Source organism: Equus quagga, chromosome 2, assembly GCF_021613505.1.
Source record: "Equus quagga isolate Etosha38 chromosome 2, UCLA_HA_Equagga_1.0, whole genome shotgun sequence".
In the NCBI taxonomy this organism is placed as follows: Eukaryota; Metazoa; Chordata; class Mammalia; order Perissodactyla; family Equidae; genus Equus; species Equus quagga.
In genome coordinates this window covers 127,168,690-127,188,495 of record NC_060268.1, presented here as the reverse complement: position 1 = coordinate 127,188,495, position 19,806 = coordinate 127,168,690, and the positions used below count along the sequence as shown (strand labels likewise).

General features: G+C 53.3%; 1 protein-coding gene across 1 annotated transcript in view; it reads left to right on the top strand.

The window, feature by feature from the left end:
- Positions 1-19,806, top strand: part of LOC124235217 (collagen alpha-1(XIII) chain-like) — a 93,928-nt gene that overhangs the window by 67,607 nt on the left and 6,515 nt on the right. Inside the window, exons 4-7 of the mRNA XM_046652814.1 lie at positions 3,615-3,641; positions 6,455-6,490; positions 9,482-9,508; positions 11,987-12,037. Of these exons, the coding sequence (XP_046508770.1) occupies positions 3,615-3,641; positions 6,455-6,490; positions 9,482-9,508; positions 11,987-12,037 (141 nt within the window). The remainder of the gene's footprint in view (positions 1-3,614; positions 3,642-6,454; positions 6,491-9,481; positions 9,509-11,986; positions 12,038-19,806) is intronic.

The following is a 19,806-nucleotide window of genomic DNA, read 5'->3' as shown; positions in this document are numbered from 1 at the left end:
GACCGTGCTGGGAGCTCTGCAGTGCAGGAGCAAATGAGAGGCAAAGGACATGAGCCTCTCCTCACCATGCTGCCCACCTGGCCACCGCCCAGCCATGGAGTGAAGGCAGAAATCACAAGGCAGGAGGAGGAGCAAACGGGAAGCTGGCCAGGGTGGGACTCATCTCCTAGCCCTGTTCTCTCTGCTTCCTGCAAAGTAAGAATGCTCTTGGCCAGACGTGAGGGACGGACAGATGGCAGCTGGTGGCAATGCCTGTCTGCTTTCCTCTGGGTATAGCTCAGGGGCTCCTTCTGAGGCAGTTCTGTCCTCCAGTTGAAAGACCTAGGGTCCTATGGGCACAAGGACAGCCAGTGCCTAGAGAACACAACCAGGGAGGTGGATGTATGTGGCAGCAAGCATCATTTAAATGGTAGAAAATTCGTGGGCACCACTGCCCCACACCTCAAACCCCTGGCAGACAGTGCTGATCAATTAGGAGGCTTCTTAACGTAATGCTTTACTCAGTTGCTGCCAATCCACTGGAGTCAGCACTCAAGCTGTTGGCCGTCCCTGCACTAGATTTAAGGGAGAGGTTCTTAATCATGGGAACTGTGAGACTGAAACAGGTGACCAAGGGAACTAGGGATGTCTCTTTCTCCAGCAGAATACAGGGGAACACATGATGTCCAGCTGCCAGGTTGAATGTGACCCTTGCTGAAATCCTAGCTAACACTGATTATGTGTCAGGCACCATTGTGTTTCTGTGGAGGCGATGTCATAGCATGACTACAAGCCAGACCACCTGGGTCCAAATCCTGGTTCTGTCCCTTCTGGCTGTGTGCTCTTCTAGCTCCATGCCTCAGTTTCCTCATCTGTAAAATGGGGATAGTAATAGTATCTGCCTCATCCAGGTGTTGTGGGGAATATATATATATAGTTATCTTTGTGTATATGTATACACACAAATTTGTGTATATATGTCTATAATTTTTTCTGTTTAGAATATATTAACTCATTTAAATCCTAAAAACAGAAGGCTTCCCCTAGATGATCCCCAAAGATTCTGACAAGCCTTTAATTTTAAGGAGGAAATTATTATTCTCTGAATTTTCACTAATTAATTTATTATTTCATTTATTTCTACCCCACCTTATTCCAAGAAACATTTTGGGATGATTTACAAACTAGGTAAGGAAACAGTGGAGGGGGTGGAAAGCAGAGATAGGAAAACAAGGGGAATCCAGACTGACACACAACGACATCCTGAGCAGAAGAGCCATGGCCTTGGCTTCGAGCTTCCTGGTGGTCAGAGCAAAGAGGAAAGCAGGGCTGTTGCGAGAGTCAGGCTGCAGGAAGGTAGGAGTGCCCCTGGCCTTTGGGCGAAGCACAGCTTTTTCTGGGACTGAGACCCCAGAGAAGTTCCTCCTGTGCGGGTGATGTAGGTAAACGTCCCTTCTGTCCCTATGCGAGGTAGACCCACCGTGTTGGGTTGGGATCCCTCACAGGCCCGTCCCCTTCCCTGGGATGGAGGGAGGAGGCTGCCCTACTTCTTGGCTTGCTCCCTGGTGGCGTCAGGGCCGGGCAGTTTAGAAGTGACAGGAACAGGGTGTTGGCTCAGCGCTAAAGCTCTGGTTTAAGGGGGATCCTCATTGCTGAGCTATCTTTGTGGGGCCTGGAAAGAAGGAGGCCCAGCCCCAGGTTCATGGCATCACCCTCGGTTCATTCATTCACAAATAGGAATTAAGGAACTCCTTAGGGCTCAGCACTCCTCAAGGCACTGGGAGCACATCCATGAACAAAACGGAAAGATCCCTTCCTCGGGAGTTCATGTCCTGGTGATGTGGGGGCAAAGTCCAGCAGAGTGAAGGCAGCCCTGAGGGCCAGTGCTCAGCATTCCCCAAGGATCCCTGACTGAGCCCGAGCTTGGTTCTCTGGGGGAGTCCTGCACCACCGCCTCAGGGATGCTCAGGACCAGGGAGAGAGGGAGTGACTGATTCCTGGGCTGCCCGCATTTGCCGCAGCAGCCTTGCAGCAGCTGGCCTCTCTCCTGCGAACACCAAAACCCACCCTGGCTCTGCCCTGGGTTTATGGGAAGAGCAGGATGTCTGGAAGGAGACAAACCACACCCAATAGCACAGTCTCTGGAGGGAGAGACCGAGACCGGCTCTGTGCCCCTCGGCCAGTCCTCCTCTCTTCTAAGAATCGTAATAGCTAGCATTTATCTAGCACTTGCTGTATGCCAGCCCCTGTGCTGAGTGCTTTCCATACATTATCTCATTTAATCCTAGGAGATAGATATGATTGTTCTCCCATTTACAAGATGAGGAAACTGAGATACAGGGAGGCCAAGCAACTTGCTTAAAGTCACAAACTAGTAAGTGGCAGAGCCGGGATCCGAGCCCAGGCCAGCTGACTCCAGAGCCTGTGCTCTTAGCTAAATCCTCTTGTCTCCCTTTCCAAGACCCCCATCTCTCCTGGACCTCGTGCCCAGGCCAGGCCAGGGTTGGGGCTCGGCTCTAGAAGCTCTCTCCAGGTGTTTCCTCTGCCTCTGCAAGGTGCTCCATGGCACCCTGTGAGGCAGCTCTTAGAGCGGTTTCCCAGCCTCCCTCTTGTATCAGATCCATCTGGAAGTTGGGGGCCAGTGCTAAAAAGACATGACTTTCTCAGAATTTGCTTGTTTCCTGAGCTCTCCTATGCATGTTGCTATGATGATAATTATTAGTACTAATGGTACATTTTGTTAAATATTTTCCTCTTTTCAGTGAGATTTCAGATCCGTTATATGGAGTCATTAGTTTATGCCCAGAATTGTACTAGCCAGGAGTACCAGAGTTACGAATCAAGGGTTTGAGAAAGATATCACCATGGTTGGTGAAGACAAGCTCCTGGAGCCACGCAGGGCACTAGGATGGGGTCCAGCCTCCTGCTCTTGCCCAGCGCTGACTCATCGTGGAGAGCATGATCTGAAGCTGGTTGGAGGTGTCAAAGGAAGGAAGTCCCACTGCCTCCCTCACCATCTCAACGGAAGGGAAGAGGCCCCCTGGGGATGCCCCCACCCTCTACCACCCCCTGCTCCATGGTCGTGTTCCAACAGCTCAGATGTGGCAGGTCCAGCAGAGGCGTCCCGTGGCAGACCTGCTTCATCAGAGCAGGCATCTCCTGTGTGGCAGGACAGGGAAGACCAAGCCCTGACCCCCTCGGGCCCTTTCCCAGGTCAGGGCCAGCACACATGAGTGGTGGACAGAATATTGCAGTGAGTGAGGCAGAAAGGCCCAGAGAGAGGGGATGTGCTGGTGAGGCCTGCAGCCCTAATGATCCTTCAGTCATGAGGGACAGGGACATGGGAGGAGACATTCTCATCTTTCTGTTCCCTGCAGCTACCCTGGGCCTGGCTTGGAGGAAACTCCCCCACCAACTGCTTTTCTGAATGAGTGAATGAATGAATGAATGAATGAGTGCTAGAACTGAAAGGAAGCCTAGTGATCAAGGCCCTCCCTTCATTTTCTTCATAACATAACAGAGGCTCATAGAGCGCATGTGGCTCTAAGGTCACACAGCTGGCTAGGAGTGCGGATCCCTCAGGTGTTATGATACCCTGACCTTCATAAATTTCACTCTTTCCCCCTTTCTTTCAGGGTCCCACTGGAAGGCCTGGCCTCCCGGTAAGTTTTCATTTCTTCCTTCCTTTGCGCCTCTCGTGAGCTCTTTCTCAATCCAAGGACTGGCCAGGTTGGGTGGCTGCTTTTCTCCAGGTGCACCTGGGTGAGAGGCCTCTCTCCAGCATCTCTGACCTATAGCTGAGGGTGAAGCTTCTTGGTGCCCCTCCTGGGGCCCCAGGCAGGCCCTTCCAGTGCTGGACCTGACTTCCAGACTGGTGACCCTACAATGGGGGTCTGGAAGGGGAGCTAGCCCACTGGCTTACTGGGTATCCTTCTGCATACCAGCCTAGATTAAGACCACTATCCCCACTTCGGCCTATGCCTTCATAAGAGTAGACTCAAAACCTTTGTTTTCCTCCCAGTTACCATTTCTGAATTCTAGAGAGGCTATGACAGGTAACCACGGAGGCTTTGGGACAAAAATAGAAATAATACGAATAGCCATTTCTTACTGAGACCTTAATGCATGCCAGGCTCTGTGCTCATCACTCTTCATACATCTGATTTGTTCAACAACTCAGGGAAGTGGGTGTTATTATGCCCATTTTATAGATGAGGATACTGAGACTCAGAGAGGTAAAACGCCTTGCCCAGTTGTCCAAGCTTCAGTGTAGACCTACTGGAGGCCTGTGTTATCACACACCATTCCATGCTGCCGTTTCCTGTGGCCCACGCTCGACATTTGAGAACCATCTTTAAAATCTTCAAAGACATTGCTCTGTGGGGTGTGACCTGGGGCATGGATGTGTTGAGTACTGGATCCCATGGGCCCTTGGACAGGTAATGACTCAGGCAAGATGCTGTAGTCAGTCAGAGGAGGAGGTGGGGTGTGGAGGGTGAGCCGGGGCTGGCACCAGGCTGCCCTGTCTCCCTGAACTGAAGGCCACATCCATTCGATTCCAGACCCTTCTGTGCATCCCTCTTATCCCAATTACTCACCTTTTAGATGTGAATTATACTGTAACCTCTTGACTAATCCAACAGCTTCCAGAATTCACGTCCAACAGCGACTTTCTTAAGGAAAGGCATGTGGGAGAATGTTTAGCCTTGAAAATGGAAATTCTCCTAGTAAGTATGAGCCCCGAAGTGAAGGAGGATGGGTAAATAGGTCCCATGAAATCCAAGGAGGTGAAAAATCAGATGATGTGGGAACGTGGGCAGACTTTGTTTTTTTCTGACAACGTCCACCTTTAAAAAGCATTTGGGGGCAATTCACAGAACAGGGGCTGCTACGCGTGGTTTCCAGTCCCTGGCCATTCCATGCCTGTCCCTACCCTGAACATTTTATGGCCAGGACTGCAAAGAACATTAGTTTTAAAAAAGAAACGAGAAGCAACCAAAACACCCATCCTGCAATATCATTCAAAAGCCCGAGAGTGAGTGGGCCATGGGGATGTCACAGCCCATGTCCAGCAGGCCTGGTGGCCTCAGCAGGAAGGGCAGACCACCGATCCACCGGTCCTGGTCCTGCTCATGCTTCCACATGAAGGGACCTGGGAGTGACCCATGGAAAGATTTGCTGATGCTGGTCCCTTGTTGTGTGAAGTACCAACAGACTTATAAACCTGACTTGCCCGTGGCCTTCCTGGTCTTAGTACCCATAGATGCCATGTACGCAGCACTCACCAGGTGCCAGGCGCTAGGGGTAAACATCATCTCATGGCATCCTCCCAGCAGCCCCGGGAGAGAGATGCGGATGCTCAGGGAGGTTAAGGACACAGATCGATGCTTATAGCCAATGCTGCTGCCCTGCCACTCTTTCACAAAGCCTGAACTTTTTACTAAAGATGCCGTCGGTCTTGACAATGTACGGTAACAGGTGCCTAATTTCAGAGCCAATTGCTGTTCTCTGGTGCATCCACATACATCTTGAGATGCTAATTGTCCCTCAAGGCATTTTGCTTCAGTGGGGTCGGTAAATACAGAATCACCCCAGAAATGCCCACACCCTTCATGGGAACCCACGAACCCAGCTCTCTCCTGCCCAGCGGGGTAGGACAAACATCATCTGATGTTCCACCCCCATTGCTTCCCGTCCTCCCAGGCTCCTAGCAAACCCCAGGCCCCACCCCAGATTTTATGATGTCTGCACACATATGATTGCAAAAAAATATTTTCTACCAAAAGGGGGAGGAACAAAACTTAATAAGCAGATTTCCGGAGTGAGAAGATGTAACCCCTGGCTATAAAACAAAGTGGTTCCTTCTGAGCGTCTGAAACTCGTGATGCAGCTGAATCCACATGGCTCACGGTCCTTCTTGTGGGTGCCGGGGGTGGCCGAGAGGAGGGAGGGTGGAGAAGGGCTCTGTCCACAACCCTCTCAGACAGAGGGTCCAGGGAGAGGCCAGGGAGTGTGGGCACTGCTCCCCAATCTGGCAAGACAGACCTAGGGAAGTGATTCACCCATCTGTCACATGGGATCTGCCACTCACCCTGCTCTGTGCCTTGAAGTCGAGCGTGACAAGGATTCGGCACATCCTAGCCATATTTGGGATGGATTGTGGCAACAGCAGTCTAAGGGAGAAAGGGCCTTGGACTCCTTATGAAACACATAGGGAAACTGAGGCCCAGGCTGGTGACCAGGCTCCTATGGTAGTGCTCTTTCCACAGCACCATGGCTGAGTGTGGATAGTGATAGGGATGGCTGCTTGCCAAACAGTCTGTGGGTGCTGAGTGGGCAAGTTCACCCACACAACACCTGGGCATCATCCCAGCTGGCCGTGCAAACCAGGTCTCGAGCACACAGCTAGCACATGAGGTCCTCTGCCTGCTGGCCCGGCTCAGCCACGTCTAATTGTTTCTGCCTCCTTCATCAGGGAGACAAAGGTGCCATTGGGATGCCTGGACGTGTGGTGAGTTGGTGCATTTGTACCTGCTTGGGTGGCCATTGCTTGCTTCTCTATGCTGGCCTGTCCTCCAAGCCATGGCAAGGTGTTGCCTACTCCAGCCCCGAGGAGGGAGCCAGACCACTCCCTTCCCCCACCCAAGTCTGCTTCAGAAAGGGACAGGTGAGGAGAAGGGAGGAAGTTTACTGCAGTCCTTCAGATCTTGAAATATGGCTTTCCTCTCCAGAGAGCTGCCATGGCAAAGCAAAAATCCAAGAAGTTGCATGAATAAAGCCCTTTGCCGATCACCTACTGGGTGACAGGGTGAGGCCTGAGCTCCTCTCGCCACCGAGAGGACTCCCACCCGCTCCACCGGCCCACCCTCAGATTTACGGCTGCTTCTGCCGCTATCCCCCAGCAAGAGCAGCGAAAGATGGCGAGAATTGCAACCATGAAATGCTCTAGGGGAACTGCAGTGGAGCCGGCTCAGCTCAGATGGGGCTTGCTTCCAGGCTGTGCCTCCAAATCCTCACCAGGAGGCTGGGAGTTAAAGCATTTAATGTTTCCTGCTGAAAAATTAAGGTGGCAAAAGGAGAAGGAGAAGGCTTGACAGGGAGAGCGCGTCTCAGAAATGGGAAGGCCGGCAATAGGCCTTGAGGCCCAGCACCAGTGTTTCCTGGTGGCTTCCAGCCTCCGAGGGGCCTAGAGAGGGCAGCACAGGCACCTGGTGGCAGCCTGAGGCTGTGGTGGTCTCGTGCGGGCCTCACCCCCAGCTTCCTCTAGGACATGGCCCAAGCTACGCTCCCATCTGACCCCTGACTGCCTGCCCACCAGCCATCAGCCTCCGCCTCCACCCGGCTCCCCATGCCCCTGACTACCCCCACGCCATCCTTCCATGTCACTCACATGCTTTGCCTCCTAACCTCACCTCCTGGCTGGTTGGCCTTCAGCCTGGGTGTGGCATCCTTGTGTGAGTTTGCGTGCCTGGTGTGGTGCTTGGAGAAAAGGCATCCAGATCAGAGCTGACACTTGAGAGTGCTAACCGTGTGCTGGGCATTGTGCTGAGACCTTGCCCACAGGAGCTCACGAGAACTGCACGAGGTAGTCACGGCTCCCACCCCCATTTTTCAGATGAGGAAACTGAGGCTCAGAAGTTAAGTGTCTTTCCCAAGGTCACATGGCCTTGGGAGGTGGCTGATCAGGGACTTTAATCCAGGCAGCCTGACTCCAGACCTGTGCCCTTGACCCTGACATTGCTACTCTCCGTCTCCCTCATTGGCATCACAGCTCTAAGGAGGGGCTGGTCCTCAGGGTGAAGCCACAGTGCCTAGGCCTGGGACCTGGGACATTTCAGAGGTTCAGGACAAGTGTTCCATGTCACAGAGCTTTGAGCTCCCCAGGGCTCAGCCAAGGGCTTTCTATCAAGACATGGGGGCTGGAGCCCTGGGCCACCCCGTGGCGGGCTCTCCCGCCACTTCCCAGACCACAGCCCTGTGGGGTTCCTGCTCCACTTCACTTCTCCAGCTCCAAACCCCAAGTCTCCTAAGCTGTCACTGGGTCCTTCCCTGTGTAGAGCAGGCACACGACGTTCATCCAGCCTTTCTCAGGGGCTCGCTGTGGGTGGACCTGAGCCAGGCATGCTCTCCACCATCACCCTCCAAGGTCTCGTTTTGTTGATGAGCGTGTTGAGACTCAGTTTGCCCAGGATAGCAATGGAGTTGGGTTTCGTACCCCAGCTGACTCCCAGACCCCAAAGTCCTTGCTCCTAATGCGTGAGCTTCAGGAGTCTCCACGCTGAGTGCAGCGGCCAGCCTTCGGGTGGGCTGCCGCCTCCCACCCTCCTTCTTGGGCTCTGTGGACATGACCCCCTGGAAAGTGGCCATTGGAGCCAGGTTCTGACCCACAGGGGTGGGGACAGGAGGAAGAGCCACAGGAGGTCTTTCCATTTCCTTCTACATCAGGCTATTTTCAAGCCACTTTGGGGCTTCCATGCTGCTTGTGCTATTTTAAATGTGTCAATGGACCCATTTGGCTACCCAGTAGGTGTCCTGGCATGAGCCGCCTGATAAGGATTAGAGCGGCCAGTGGGTGTGAAATGCCTGAGTTGTTCCCATAGTTCACCAGAGGTGGCGCCACTGGCTTCTGCAGATTAGGGTGGATTGGAGCTGTCCACCACTGGTCACTGTGGTTACAGGGACTCGTCCTCGGTCCTCCCAGATGTGTGGGCATTACTATCTGTCCTCCCACGTTCCTCCATGCCCCCTCCCGCCGTCTTGCCTGGCCAGCCCTCACAACTCCTCATGTGTCTAGCTTGGCAAAGCTTTGTGCTTGGTGCTCATCAGGACCTTCAAACCAAGTAGACCCCACTCCACAATGCAGTCCTTGGGGAAGTCTCCCCCACGCCCACCCCCACCTCAAACGACTCCGCCAGCTGGGGCCATGGCTGCTCAGGTAGATGTTCTGACCTGGGTGGGTTCTCCTTTTCTCTCTGTCTCTGTCTGTCTGCCTGTCTCTCTCTCTTCACACACATACACACACACACTCAGAGAGGGCTTCTTTTTCTTTTTGTTTCTTTTTTAAAGTTAATTTTTGTTGAGTTTATGATAGCTTACAATCTTGTGAAATTTCAGTTGTACATTATTGTTTGTCAGTCGTGTGGTAGGTGCACCACTTCCCCCTTTGTGCCCACCCCTCACCCCTTTTCCCCTGTAGCCACTAATCTGTTTCAGACAGGGCTTCTTAAGGCCCCAGACCGTGCTTCTCTCTCAGTTATCTGGAAGGGCCAGCTGGGGCCGGACCACAGGGTGAGACAGCTGTCCACACACTGTGCCTGTTGGACACGGAGCCGCCACGTGCCAGCATCTGTGTTTGGTTCAGTTTCTTGTTTCACGGTGATTTCTTTTGTTTGGTCATTGTGCCATTAACACAGATTCTTGTGTGTGTGCTTCCCTCATCCTCTCTTTTTTCTCTCCCTCCCTCTCTCTTTCCTGCACCCTGTGTTGCATGTGGCTGCCCCAGGGCGTAAAGGGCCAACCAGGCGAGAAGGTGAGTGTGTGCTTTCCCCTCTGCCCTTCCGCCCCAGCCTGGCTTCCACCCCACGGACTCCTGGGGTTGCTTTCAGAGGCGCCCATCTCAGTCCTCCTCTCAGCGTGCAGGCCCCAGCTCAGCGTGCCAGCCGGGCCTGCTCTGCCCTCGCAGCCTCTCACGGCCCAGTTTCCTAACAGCTTCCACACCATCCGGCAGAAGTCTTGGATTCCTGGGCTGAGGTCCCAGATTCCCTGGCTGAGTGGGCCTCCCCCGCCTGCTGAGGCTGCACGTGGCCTCATCACTCATTCCCAGCCTTAGGCGGTCACCCTTCCTGGAGGCAGGGAGAGTACCAATCGCTGTTTTGTGTAGCTGATTCTAGCCCCTCCCCCAGCCCACTGGTGCCCTCAGAAACTCTCTCTGTGCTGCCTCAGAGTCCCCCAGGGAAATGCCCAGAGAGACTCCCAGGGTTGTAGAGTGGAGCCCCTGGAACCCCAGACCTGGTGGGTTCTGAGAGATTACACAGAGCAACACATCTAACCAGCTCACTTTACGGATGAGGAAACTGAGGCCCGGAGAGGGGGTGGGGCTTGCCCAAGTCCCCACAGCAATAGTGATGAGCAGGGGCTAGAAGCCAGACTGCCTGGTGCCCAGCTCTCTACTTCCTTGCCTGTGCATCGCTGCAGTGTGTCTCTGCAGTAGAATCTCCCTGACTCCAAAATAATAACAATGACAACAATAATAATAGCAGCCACCGAGTATAGAGCACAAACTGCAGCAGGTGCAGTTTTAATTGTTTTGTCTCTGTTCTCCCAGTTAACACCGACACAGCCCTTCCAGGGGCCTCACTGTTCCCATTTACATGAGCAGGAAGTGAAGCACAGAGAGGCAGTCACAGAGCGGGAAGTCATAGAGCTGGACAGGAGCCCTGGTGTGTCTGACTCCAAGGTTGGGGCCGCAACCACCATGTCTGGTTTCCTCCAAATGGAACAAAGACTGTTGGTCCCACCCTCTCAGGGGTCTCAACTGCCCAGGAGAAAGGCAGGACACATCACTGTCCATGGGCAATAGCCAACACTTGCCAGACCCACAGATCCCAGGCTTTCTTCTCAGCACTTGACAACCTTATCTCCTGAACCTTTCACATCTACCCTATGAACAGGTGCTACTATTCCTGCCTTACAAACAGGGAAACTGAGGCAGAGGGAAGTTAAGCAGCCCAAGGTCACAGCTGGAAGGGAGCAGAGCTGGGCTTCAAACCCAAGCCTCCTGGCTCTTAGCCATCACACGATGCTACCTTGTATAAAAATTACTGTATAACTGTGATGGCATCGACAGTTACGAATTTGAAATCGCTCCTCATCTGGGTGTGAGGCATGACATCTTACAAATGTGTGTATGTCCCTTTCCCTCTGAGGGCAGCAGAGCAGCTCTTAGCACCCTGGTGCACAGAGGAGGTGTGTGGGCTCAGAGAGGTTCCGTGACTTGCCTGGCAGAACAAGACCTGCAAGTGAGGGCCTGGGTGTCTCCTCTGCCAGGAGGAGTGGATTCCCGGTGAGAAGCAGCATCCTCCCCTCCTCCAAGCAGGGCAGAGTCTCAGTCCTGCCAGAGCATCGCCTCTCATCCTCATCTGTGTTCCATACACCCTTCATCCTCTTTCTGTCTCCCCTCCCCATCAGTCCACACACACCCGGATTATCTGGGCAGCTCAGCCGTCCTTGGACAGCACTTGAGCTCCCAGCACAGCAGCAACCACCATCCTCTCAGGGTTGAACATTCTGCCCCGGACTTAACCCCTCGGTAGCATTCTCAGACCAGGACTAGGAAGTTTGAGGTATCTCCAGCCTTTAGGCTCAGGGCTGCTGGGCCCACACAGTGAGTGTGTGCCTGATCCCCATTGTCTGTTTTCAGCAACTCCACCCACGGGGCAAGCCTGTTCACCATGCAGGGTGGGCAGCCGCATGGGTATTCGGGGCTAGGGTCAGGAGAAGACCTCAGGGGTTTAGAAACTTGGGTGGGGCTGAGGCAGGCTGGAGAGCATCCTGAGCAGGGCCTCGGGGGCAGGCCTCTGGGCCTGGGCAGCCATGGCTGAGCTGAGTGTCCCCTCCCTCCCTGTGCCACCCTCTTGCCCATCACTGCACTGAGTCCTCTTCCCTCCCCTCCCTGGCCTGGGATCCTACCACGCTCTTTCCCTGGTCCCCACACCTCATGCTGTCGCTCACATCTCCTCTCTGCGTTCCTCCTGCTTCCCTGCTGCCCTTCTCATTCCCTCCTGAATGCTCCATTCATCCCCTTCGAGTTTCCTCTCCTCTGATGCCGTCATCTTCCTCCCCATCCTCTGGCCCCCCTTGTCCTAGGCCCCCCTTGTCCCCTGGTTAGGCCCCCACCCTCGTCTGCTCCTGCTTCCCACCTTCCAGCTCCTCCTTTTTCTCTTTCCCCGCTCCCCTGTCCCTGCCCCTTGCTCCCTCGCCCTCTCCTCTCTCTTTCTCTCTCCCACAGGGGGCCCCAGGAGATGCCGGCATGTCCATCATCGGTCCCCGTGGCCCCCCTGTAAGTGGTTTTTGCTCTTCTTCGGGGTGGGGGGCAGGATGAGTTAATGAAAAGGGCTTGGGGGTGGAGGGAGCACAAGTCCCGGCTGTGCCTCGGGGGTGGCGGCCGCTGCGTGTGATGTGGTCTGCTCGGTACTGCTGTTGGTGTTAAGGAAAGTGGCCTGACTAAATATACTTCAAGTGCAGCCTCTCGGGAGAGGGGCGCGGGGTCTGCCCTCTAGCCCCACACCACAGCAGCTGTGAGGCCACCCTGCTGCTCACAGGCAGAGGGGAGAATGCTTGCCTCTCCCGAGGGGCTGCTCCAGCTTTCCAGAGGACAAGCCTTATTTCCGGAGCCCACGCAGCAGATAGCCGGAGTCCTGGTTCCCTGACCCAGGCACCCACTCCTGGTCTTGCAGAGACCCAACCCACCGCTCACCCTCGAAGGCTCATTTCTGTGCTCTGCTGGGTTCTGTGCCTTAGTACCTTCCCCCGGTGGCGGGGGCTTGGGAAAATCAGAGAGGCTTCCCCTCTGATATGCTCCCTTAGGGACCAAAAGGGGGACGTGGGCGATGATGCAGGAAGATATTGTGACTATGGGAAGGAGGACTGGCTGTTTTTCTCAAAGAGTGCCCGAACCATAGGACTTCAATAAAATCACCACAATGTCAGGGTGGAAGGGAGCTCAGTGATGGTCTAGCACAGCCCTCTTAGAAGGGGAAACTGAGGCCCAGAGAGGGGAAGGGGTTTGCTAGGCCACGCCCACATAGAGGCTGGGGCGGGATTAGCACCCAGGACCCCTGGCACCCAGGCTTCTACCACAGCAACAGGCTGCTGTCTCACACTCTGCTGTGTCCTTTTCCTGACCTGCTATGCACCGTGAGACAGTGAGGGGAGCAGAGGGCTAGCCTCTAGGAGTCTGAGGCTAGCCTAGTGGATGGATGAAGCCCAGACTGCCCATTTCCCTGCCTTCAATGGGGAAAGCCAGCAGGAAGCAGGAGTCTCTCCCACCCGCAGTCTAGGGAGAGGGTCGGAGAGCAAATTGCTAAGTCACGTCCAAGGGAGCGGTCCCGATGATCCATGCAGCCAGGGAGGGGCTGTGGCGAGAGCTGGGAGCTCAGAGGTTGAGACACTTCGGGCTGCTGGGAGACTGGGGGCGGTCAGAGAAGGAGCTGAAGGATGGTGCTGCGGAGCAGGGCTGGCAGGCAGGTCAGGGCCTGGGCTGCATAGACACTGCCTTCTCGGCAAGGTTTCCTCTGGCTCAGAGCCCAGCGGTAATGCTAAGGACTGACCGTTGGCACTTACTCTGTGGCAGGCAGCATCCTAAGGCCTTTACGCACGGTAACCCACTCCATCCTCACAAGAACCCCACAGGTAGGTACTGTTAGCACCTCCATTCTATGGATGAGAACAGTGAGGCACAGAGAGGTTGACTTGCCCGAGGTCATACACTAGAGTGTGGCCACACTGGGATTTGATCACTCAGCCCAGGCCGTGTGGCTCAGTCTGCACTTTGAAGCCCCACTGCTGTAGCAGATGGCCAGCCTGGGGGGTTACCCTCCTCTGTGCTTCTGGGCTTGCCTGGCCACTGCCCTGATGGGCTGTAAGCCTCCTGGTGTATTGGGGGAGCCACAGCATGGATGCCCTGAGCCCGGTTGTTCCTGGAGAAGGTGCTGCCCAGCCAGGATGACTAGGAGATGGAAGGTCATGGAGAAAGACAGTGCCCAGGCAAGGGGAGGCCGAGCCTGGGGGGTCCTGTTAGCAGTAACACTGAACACAAGTCCTACCCTTTGGCTACCGTCTCTGCCTGCCTCCCAGTCTGACCTCAGATGTTCCATTGTGTCGGTCATGCTGGTCCTCTAGCACCCTTTTAGCAGCGTCTTTCAGCAGCAGTTTGTCAACAGGCTACCTATAAGTTGTTGAGAGGCCTCACTTAGGGAGAACATGCCCCGGGCGGTGTCTGCCTCAGCCCCCGCGGCTTCCGCCCAGCGTGCATCAACCTAATCAGGAACACACCTCCTGCAATGGATTTGATTCCAGTGGTGAAAAGTACCTTCTGTCCAGGTAGCAAGTGATAGCTTCCATGTCCTGGTCACCTTTCGCATCCTGGGTCCTGTGCTGAAAGCCTGGGTCTGTGCCAGTCTCCTTCAGTCCTCCTGACGAAGCTGTGAGGCAGGCCTGCCAGCCCCTTTCACAGAGAAGGATGCTGAGTGTCATAACTCGCCTGTGGTCCCCCAGCTAGTCCATGCTGGAGCTGGGGTTGGGCCAGGTCGGCCTCATTCCACAGCCAGCATTCTTTCCCCAACATCCATGTTTTAAGCTCTACTGTTTACAAAGGATATTTACCTTAAGGAGAAAAAACTTCTCCCTCTGAGTGCTGTGTTGGTGCTAGGAGAAGTTTTATGGCACCAGGAGGCTTGACCAAGCCCAGTGTCCTCGGACTTTGGCCTGTGTAGGTGACCATCACACAGATGACAGGGGCTGCCCCTGCTGGTCCTCACTAGACACCAGGGCAACCACCTCAGCTCCTCCTGGGAAGCCACCCGAGCTGGTGAGAGCAGGGGACGGGGAAGACAAAGGGGCTGTTTGTCATTAAGGGGTGGAGGTCAAGTGGGCAAGCCCTCTGTGGCCGGGGATGATGGGGAACATGTGGCTTTCAGCTCGGCCAGGAAGGGCCCAGAATAAATGCTGCTAATAAAAACCAGCCTTGCCGCTCTCAGGGGCCACCTGCCCCCTCTCTTGAAGCTTCAGAAATGGTCTGATCAAAGGGAGAACCACCCAGGCACTGTGGGGAAGGTTGGTTCACATTCCGACACGGGAAGATGCTAGAGTGGGTGCCCCATTAAACAGAGGGGAGGATGGGACCTCCAGACCTGGCTGGCCCAGCAGGCGCTGGGAAGGTCATCTGCCAGGCTAGGAAATAACCCCATCTCAAAGGGAGTTCATTCCCTGCTTGAGGCCCCCAGCTTCCCTTCAGGGGCCTGGAGGAGCTCTCTGCACTTCCAGCCCTCATTCACAAGGAGACACCCCACACCAGGTCGACACACCTATTGAGTGTTTCTTTGTTTATTCATCCCATTAGTATTTGTTAGGCAAATATTGCTAGATGGTGGGTAGACAATGGAAACCTTACCGAGGCCTCTTGCCCCTTTGCAGAGAGACCAGCAACCCCATAGTGATTACAATAGAGACAGTCAGTGTTCCTCCAGGGACGGTTAGGGAGCTGTGGGCACACGGAGGAGGCACCTGACTTGGGGTGGGGTCAGGCAGGGAAGGCTTCCTGGGGGAAGAGATAACTAAACTGTGATCAAGGCGGAGCAGAGGTTACCCAGGTAACCAGGCTGGGGTTGCGCACTGAGACCCTGAGGCAGGAGAGGTTTCCATAGGCTATTTATTGGTAAAGGGAGAAAGTTCTTCCCAGAGTAAAACAAGGGCAAGGATGGTGAGAGGCGAGGCTGGCAAGGTGAGCAAGGGCCGGATCATGAAGGACCTGGACATGACGTTCAGGGGTCAGGATTTCATCCTGAGGGCAGTGGGGAGCCCTTGGGTTGTGTTCAGCTGAGGAGGACACAATCAGATTTGCAGTTTAAAAAGATCTGTGCTCCCCCCTCTGGCACGGAGCATCTTTAGAAGAGGCTGCAGGTGGGGGCCTGGCTGGGAGGCACCTGCAATAATCCAGGCCTGGAGCGGAGCAGTCAGTGGGGCTGGTGGCAGGGCTAGACCTTTGAGATGTTTGGGAGGTAGAATTGGCAGGATTTAGTGATGATAAAGATGGGGATTAAAGGACAAGGAGGGATACAAGGTGACCCCACATTTCTGACTTGAGTAACAGAGGGACGGTGATGCCTTCCCCAGAGGGAGAAGCAGATTTTGCCAGGGCGGATGAGTTTAATCTGAACGTGATGAATTTGAGATGTCCTGGTGACATCCAAGGGGGCACGTTTGGTACTCCATCTGCTGCTGGAGGTCACAGCAGGCGGGGTGCTGGAGCTGGCTCACACTGGCTTGCGAGAGCAGGTCGTGCACACCACTCCCAACTCTGTTCAGTGACATCACACTGGTAGCTTGCAATCGGCCATGGAGGGAGTATGTATACCACAGAAATTGGCAAGTGCTGTACAGAATACAGCTCTCCTCTCCCACTGTCCCCCACCCCAGCCAGCGATTAGACATTTACCAGCACAGAGTCTTGTTGGAAAGATGGTCAGCACCGGCTTGGAGGGGGGGCGGTAAAACGAGGCAGGCTTCAGGCAGATACATGACTGAGCCTCTTTCAGGATTAGATGAGATGAAAGGGAGACTTCCTGGTAGACTCTTTCCACCCAGGACCTTCTTTCTATATGTGTTGCTTTACCCTGCAAGAGTTGCAGGTAGAAGGAAGGCAGGGAGCAGTAGATGCAGGGGTCTGCTTCAGAACAGCAGGGACCCCCCAGCTCCCTCTCCGGCCTGGCCTTGAGTTAGGGAGGACATTCGGGAGCGATGCAAAGCTTATTTCTCTTCTTTTTGTATAGAAGGACATAATATTGATCCATAAATTAATCTACAAATAAGTCTATAATCCATAATAGTAATATGATTCTAATTCCAGTGAATTTTTATGGGGCTCAGAGTCCAGCAAAACAATATTCAATTTCATTTGGAAAAAAATAAGCTTGCAAGAATTTCAGGAAAATTCTGAAAAATAGAGTGAGGGGGCTGGGGGACAGGACTAATTGTTCTGCCAGATATCAAAGTGTATGTCAAAAACAGAGCAATTAAAACAACAAACAGAACAGAGTGAGGAGGCCAGAATTGAAGTCATATACGTAGGGGAATTTGGTCCATGATAAAGGCTTCATTTCACAATAGGAAGAGAAAAATAGATTGTTCAGGAAATGAGGCTGGGACAACTGACAAGCCGTTTAGAAAAAGGTAATCCCAAAAAAAGCTTAAAAAAAAAAAAGCTGAATCTCTACCTCACTTGTTATATCAGAATGAATTTCCAATGAATAAAATCCTCAGACGTCAACCATGAGACCATAAAATAAAGGACGAAGCACGAGCAGACATTTATAATCCTGAACCCGCGAAGGCCCTTTGAAACGTGACGTAAGACCCAGCAGCCCCAGGAAAAGACCGATCAGTTTGTTGACATAAATGTAAAACTTCCACATGGCAGAAAATATACCATAAAAAAGACAGATGCCAAATTGGAAAGAATATTTGCAGCAACACCTCTGACTCTCAAGGAGTTACAGTTCTTGACAGAGAGCTTTACTCAAACCAATAGGACAAAGACAAATAACCTAGTAGAAATTACTGGTAAAGAATACAGACCGGCAGTTCACGAATAAATAGGACCGACCAGTGCTCATGGGAGGAGATGTCCAGCCTCAGCATGTAGCGGAGGAGATGTAAATTAGAAGCCAGTTCCAGGCCCCTACGAGTGCCTTACCCAGGCTGAGCCTCTCCAGGAAGCAGAGTCCCAGTTTCCATTTGGTCGACAACATTCCTCCAAGATCCCTGAAAAAGCCCTCGTTCGCCCTGGATTTGGCTCTGAGTTGGAGAGAGGCGTCCTGCTCCCAGGGCAGGCTCTGTAATTAGCAAACCATGTGATTATCCCTGCCGTGTAAACATCATCCGGAGCAGGACTTGAAGATGTTTCTTGGAATCCTCTCCTGCTGACCTTTTCTTCAGGCGTCTCAGCATTCAGAGTAGTTGAAAGTTTACACTGGGAGGTTTCAGGGGTTACGTTGCACGGTTTCCGGGTTTTCTCCTTAGTGCTATTCTTAGCATCACTTATCCCCGAGAGGAGAGAAGCCCGGGGCTCTTCTGATCTATGAGTGGCATCTCCTCCTTCAGGCATTTTGGATGCCTGCCACAAGCCCATCCTGAGCCTGCAGCATTCTCCAGCTTGCTCCCTGCCTGACCAGGTCACCCACCCTCATGGCAGGGTCCCCGTCCCACCCAGCCTTGTCCCCTGAGCATGTCTCCTGAGCAGAGGCCTCTGGGCACTTACGTCCACAGTTGCAAGGAGGACCCCAGCAACCCAGAAATGTTTCAGCTTCACAGCAGATGGATCACAGCAGAGAAATCTTCCTCTGGATGGGATCTGACTCTGAAAGTACTGCTTGGCAAGGACAAACCTCCATTGATCCTAAGATGTATTGGGCTCAAAAGCAGCCTTGCTTTATTCTGGCGCTCCTGATTCGGTTCAGTCCAACTAACATCTGATGATGGCAGCTGCCATTTCAAAAGTCTTTACAAATACAGACCATCCCGGATCTACCATGGCTGGACTTGTGATTTTTTGACTTTACGATGGTGTGAAAGTGATATGCTTTCGGTAGAAACCATGCTTCGAGTTTTGAATTTTGATCTTTTCCAGGGCTAGTGATACGCAGTACCATAGCCTCTGCGGTGCTGGCGGCAGCAGCGAGCCACGGCTGCCAGCGAGCCGCGCGATCACCAGAGTAAACGATCGATACACTTAACCGTCCTGTTCTTCACTTTCAGTACAGGATGCAATAAATTACATGAGCATGCAACACTTTATTATTAAATAGGCTTGTGTTAGATGATTTTGCCCAGCTGTAGATTAATGTAAGTGTTCCGAGCACGTTTAAGGTGGACTTGGCTAAGCTATGGTGTCTGATGGGTTAGGGGTATTAAATGCATTTTCAACTTAGGATATTTTTAGTTTACAATGGGTTTGTAGGGATGTAACCCCATCATAAGCAGAGGAAGATCTGTATAACTGAATGTAGTTTAATGACTCTATGAGGTTATACTGTCATCTCCATCCTATAGATGAGGAAACAAGCACAGAGAGGCTAGACAACTTGCTCAGTCACACAGCCATTGGTGATAGATGCAGCCAGACTCAAAAGCCCAAAAATGGGTAGAAATTGTGACCACCTCAGTCAAGGGGAGCCTCCAAGCTGAGGGCTGAACATGGGAAAGGTGTGGTGGTCCAGGGAAAAGTGAGTGAGCCAGTGTGCCTAGCAAAGAGCAGGTGGGCAGGTGGGGCAGGAAAGGAGCTAGAATGGTGGTTGGGGATGAGACTGGGGATGACCTTGAATCGTGTGTGAGTAGAAGAGAACCCTTGCCGGTTCTTGAGAAGGGAAGTGATAGGCCTCATGTTTCTCAGCGCTCTGTTACCAGCCCTGGATCTGCACAGCCTCGTGCTGCTTGTAACCTCGGCACATCTCTTTTGTCTTGAATCTTGACCATAAACCACTGGGCTGTGACCAGTGAACCTGCTTCTAGTCTCCCACCTGAATACCTGTCTACGTTGCACTCCACTTCCAGGAAAAGGGGCATGAGTGACCTGCATCCCACAAAGAGTAGGGGATCCAGAGACTGCCCAGCTAGGAGAGGCCTGCCAGCCAGGGTAGAGGAAAGTGAGCAAGTTGACCTATTCTGGCCTGAAAACACACATTCTGAAGGTCAGGTTCTGATAGCCAAACCATCCTTGGATAAGTGGCCGTGAGCAATGCCTGTATAAATAAAAGGGACTTAGAGAACCGCAGTCCAGGAGTTCAGTGTGCTGTGAGCTGAGTCCCCACGTCCTTGCTCTCCATCCGCCTGTTTACATGCTGGGGTTCAGGGCATCCAGGCAACAAGGAGCTCTCGGAGGCTATGTCCCAGGAAGACTCAAGGGATGCTGGCACCCCCTTTCCCTTCTCCACTCCCAGTCCTTGGAGGAGATTTCCTATGATGTTCTGCTTCCATCTTTCTCCATCCTCCCTCCCAGCCAGCTCACCGTGGCGAGGGTCCCTCCCAGATGATCACAGAGGAATGGGAAGGAAC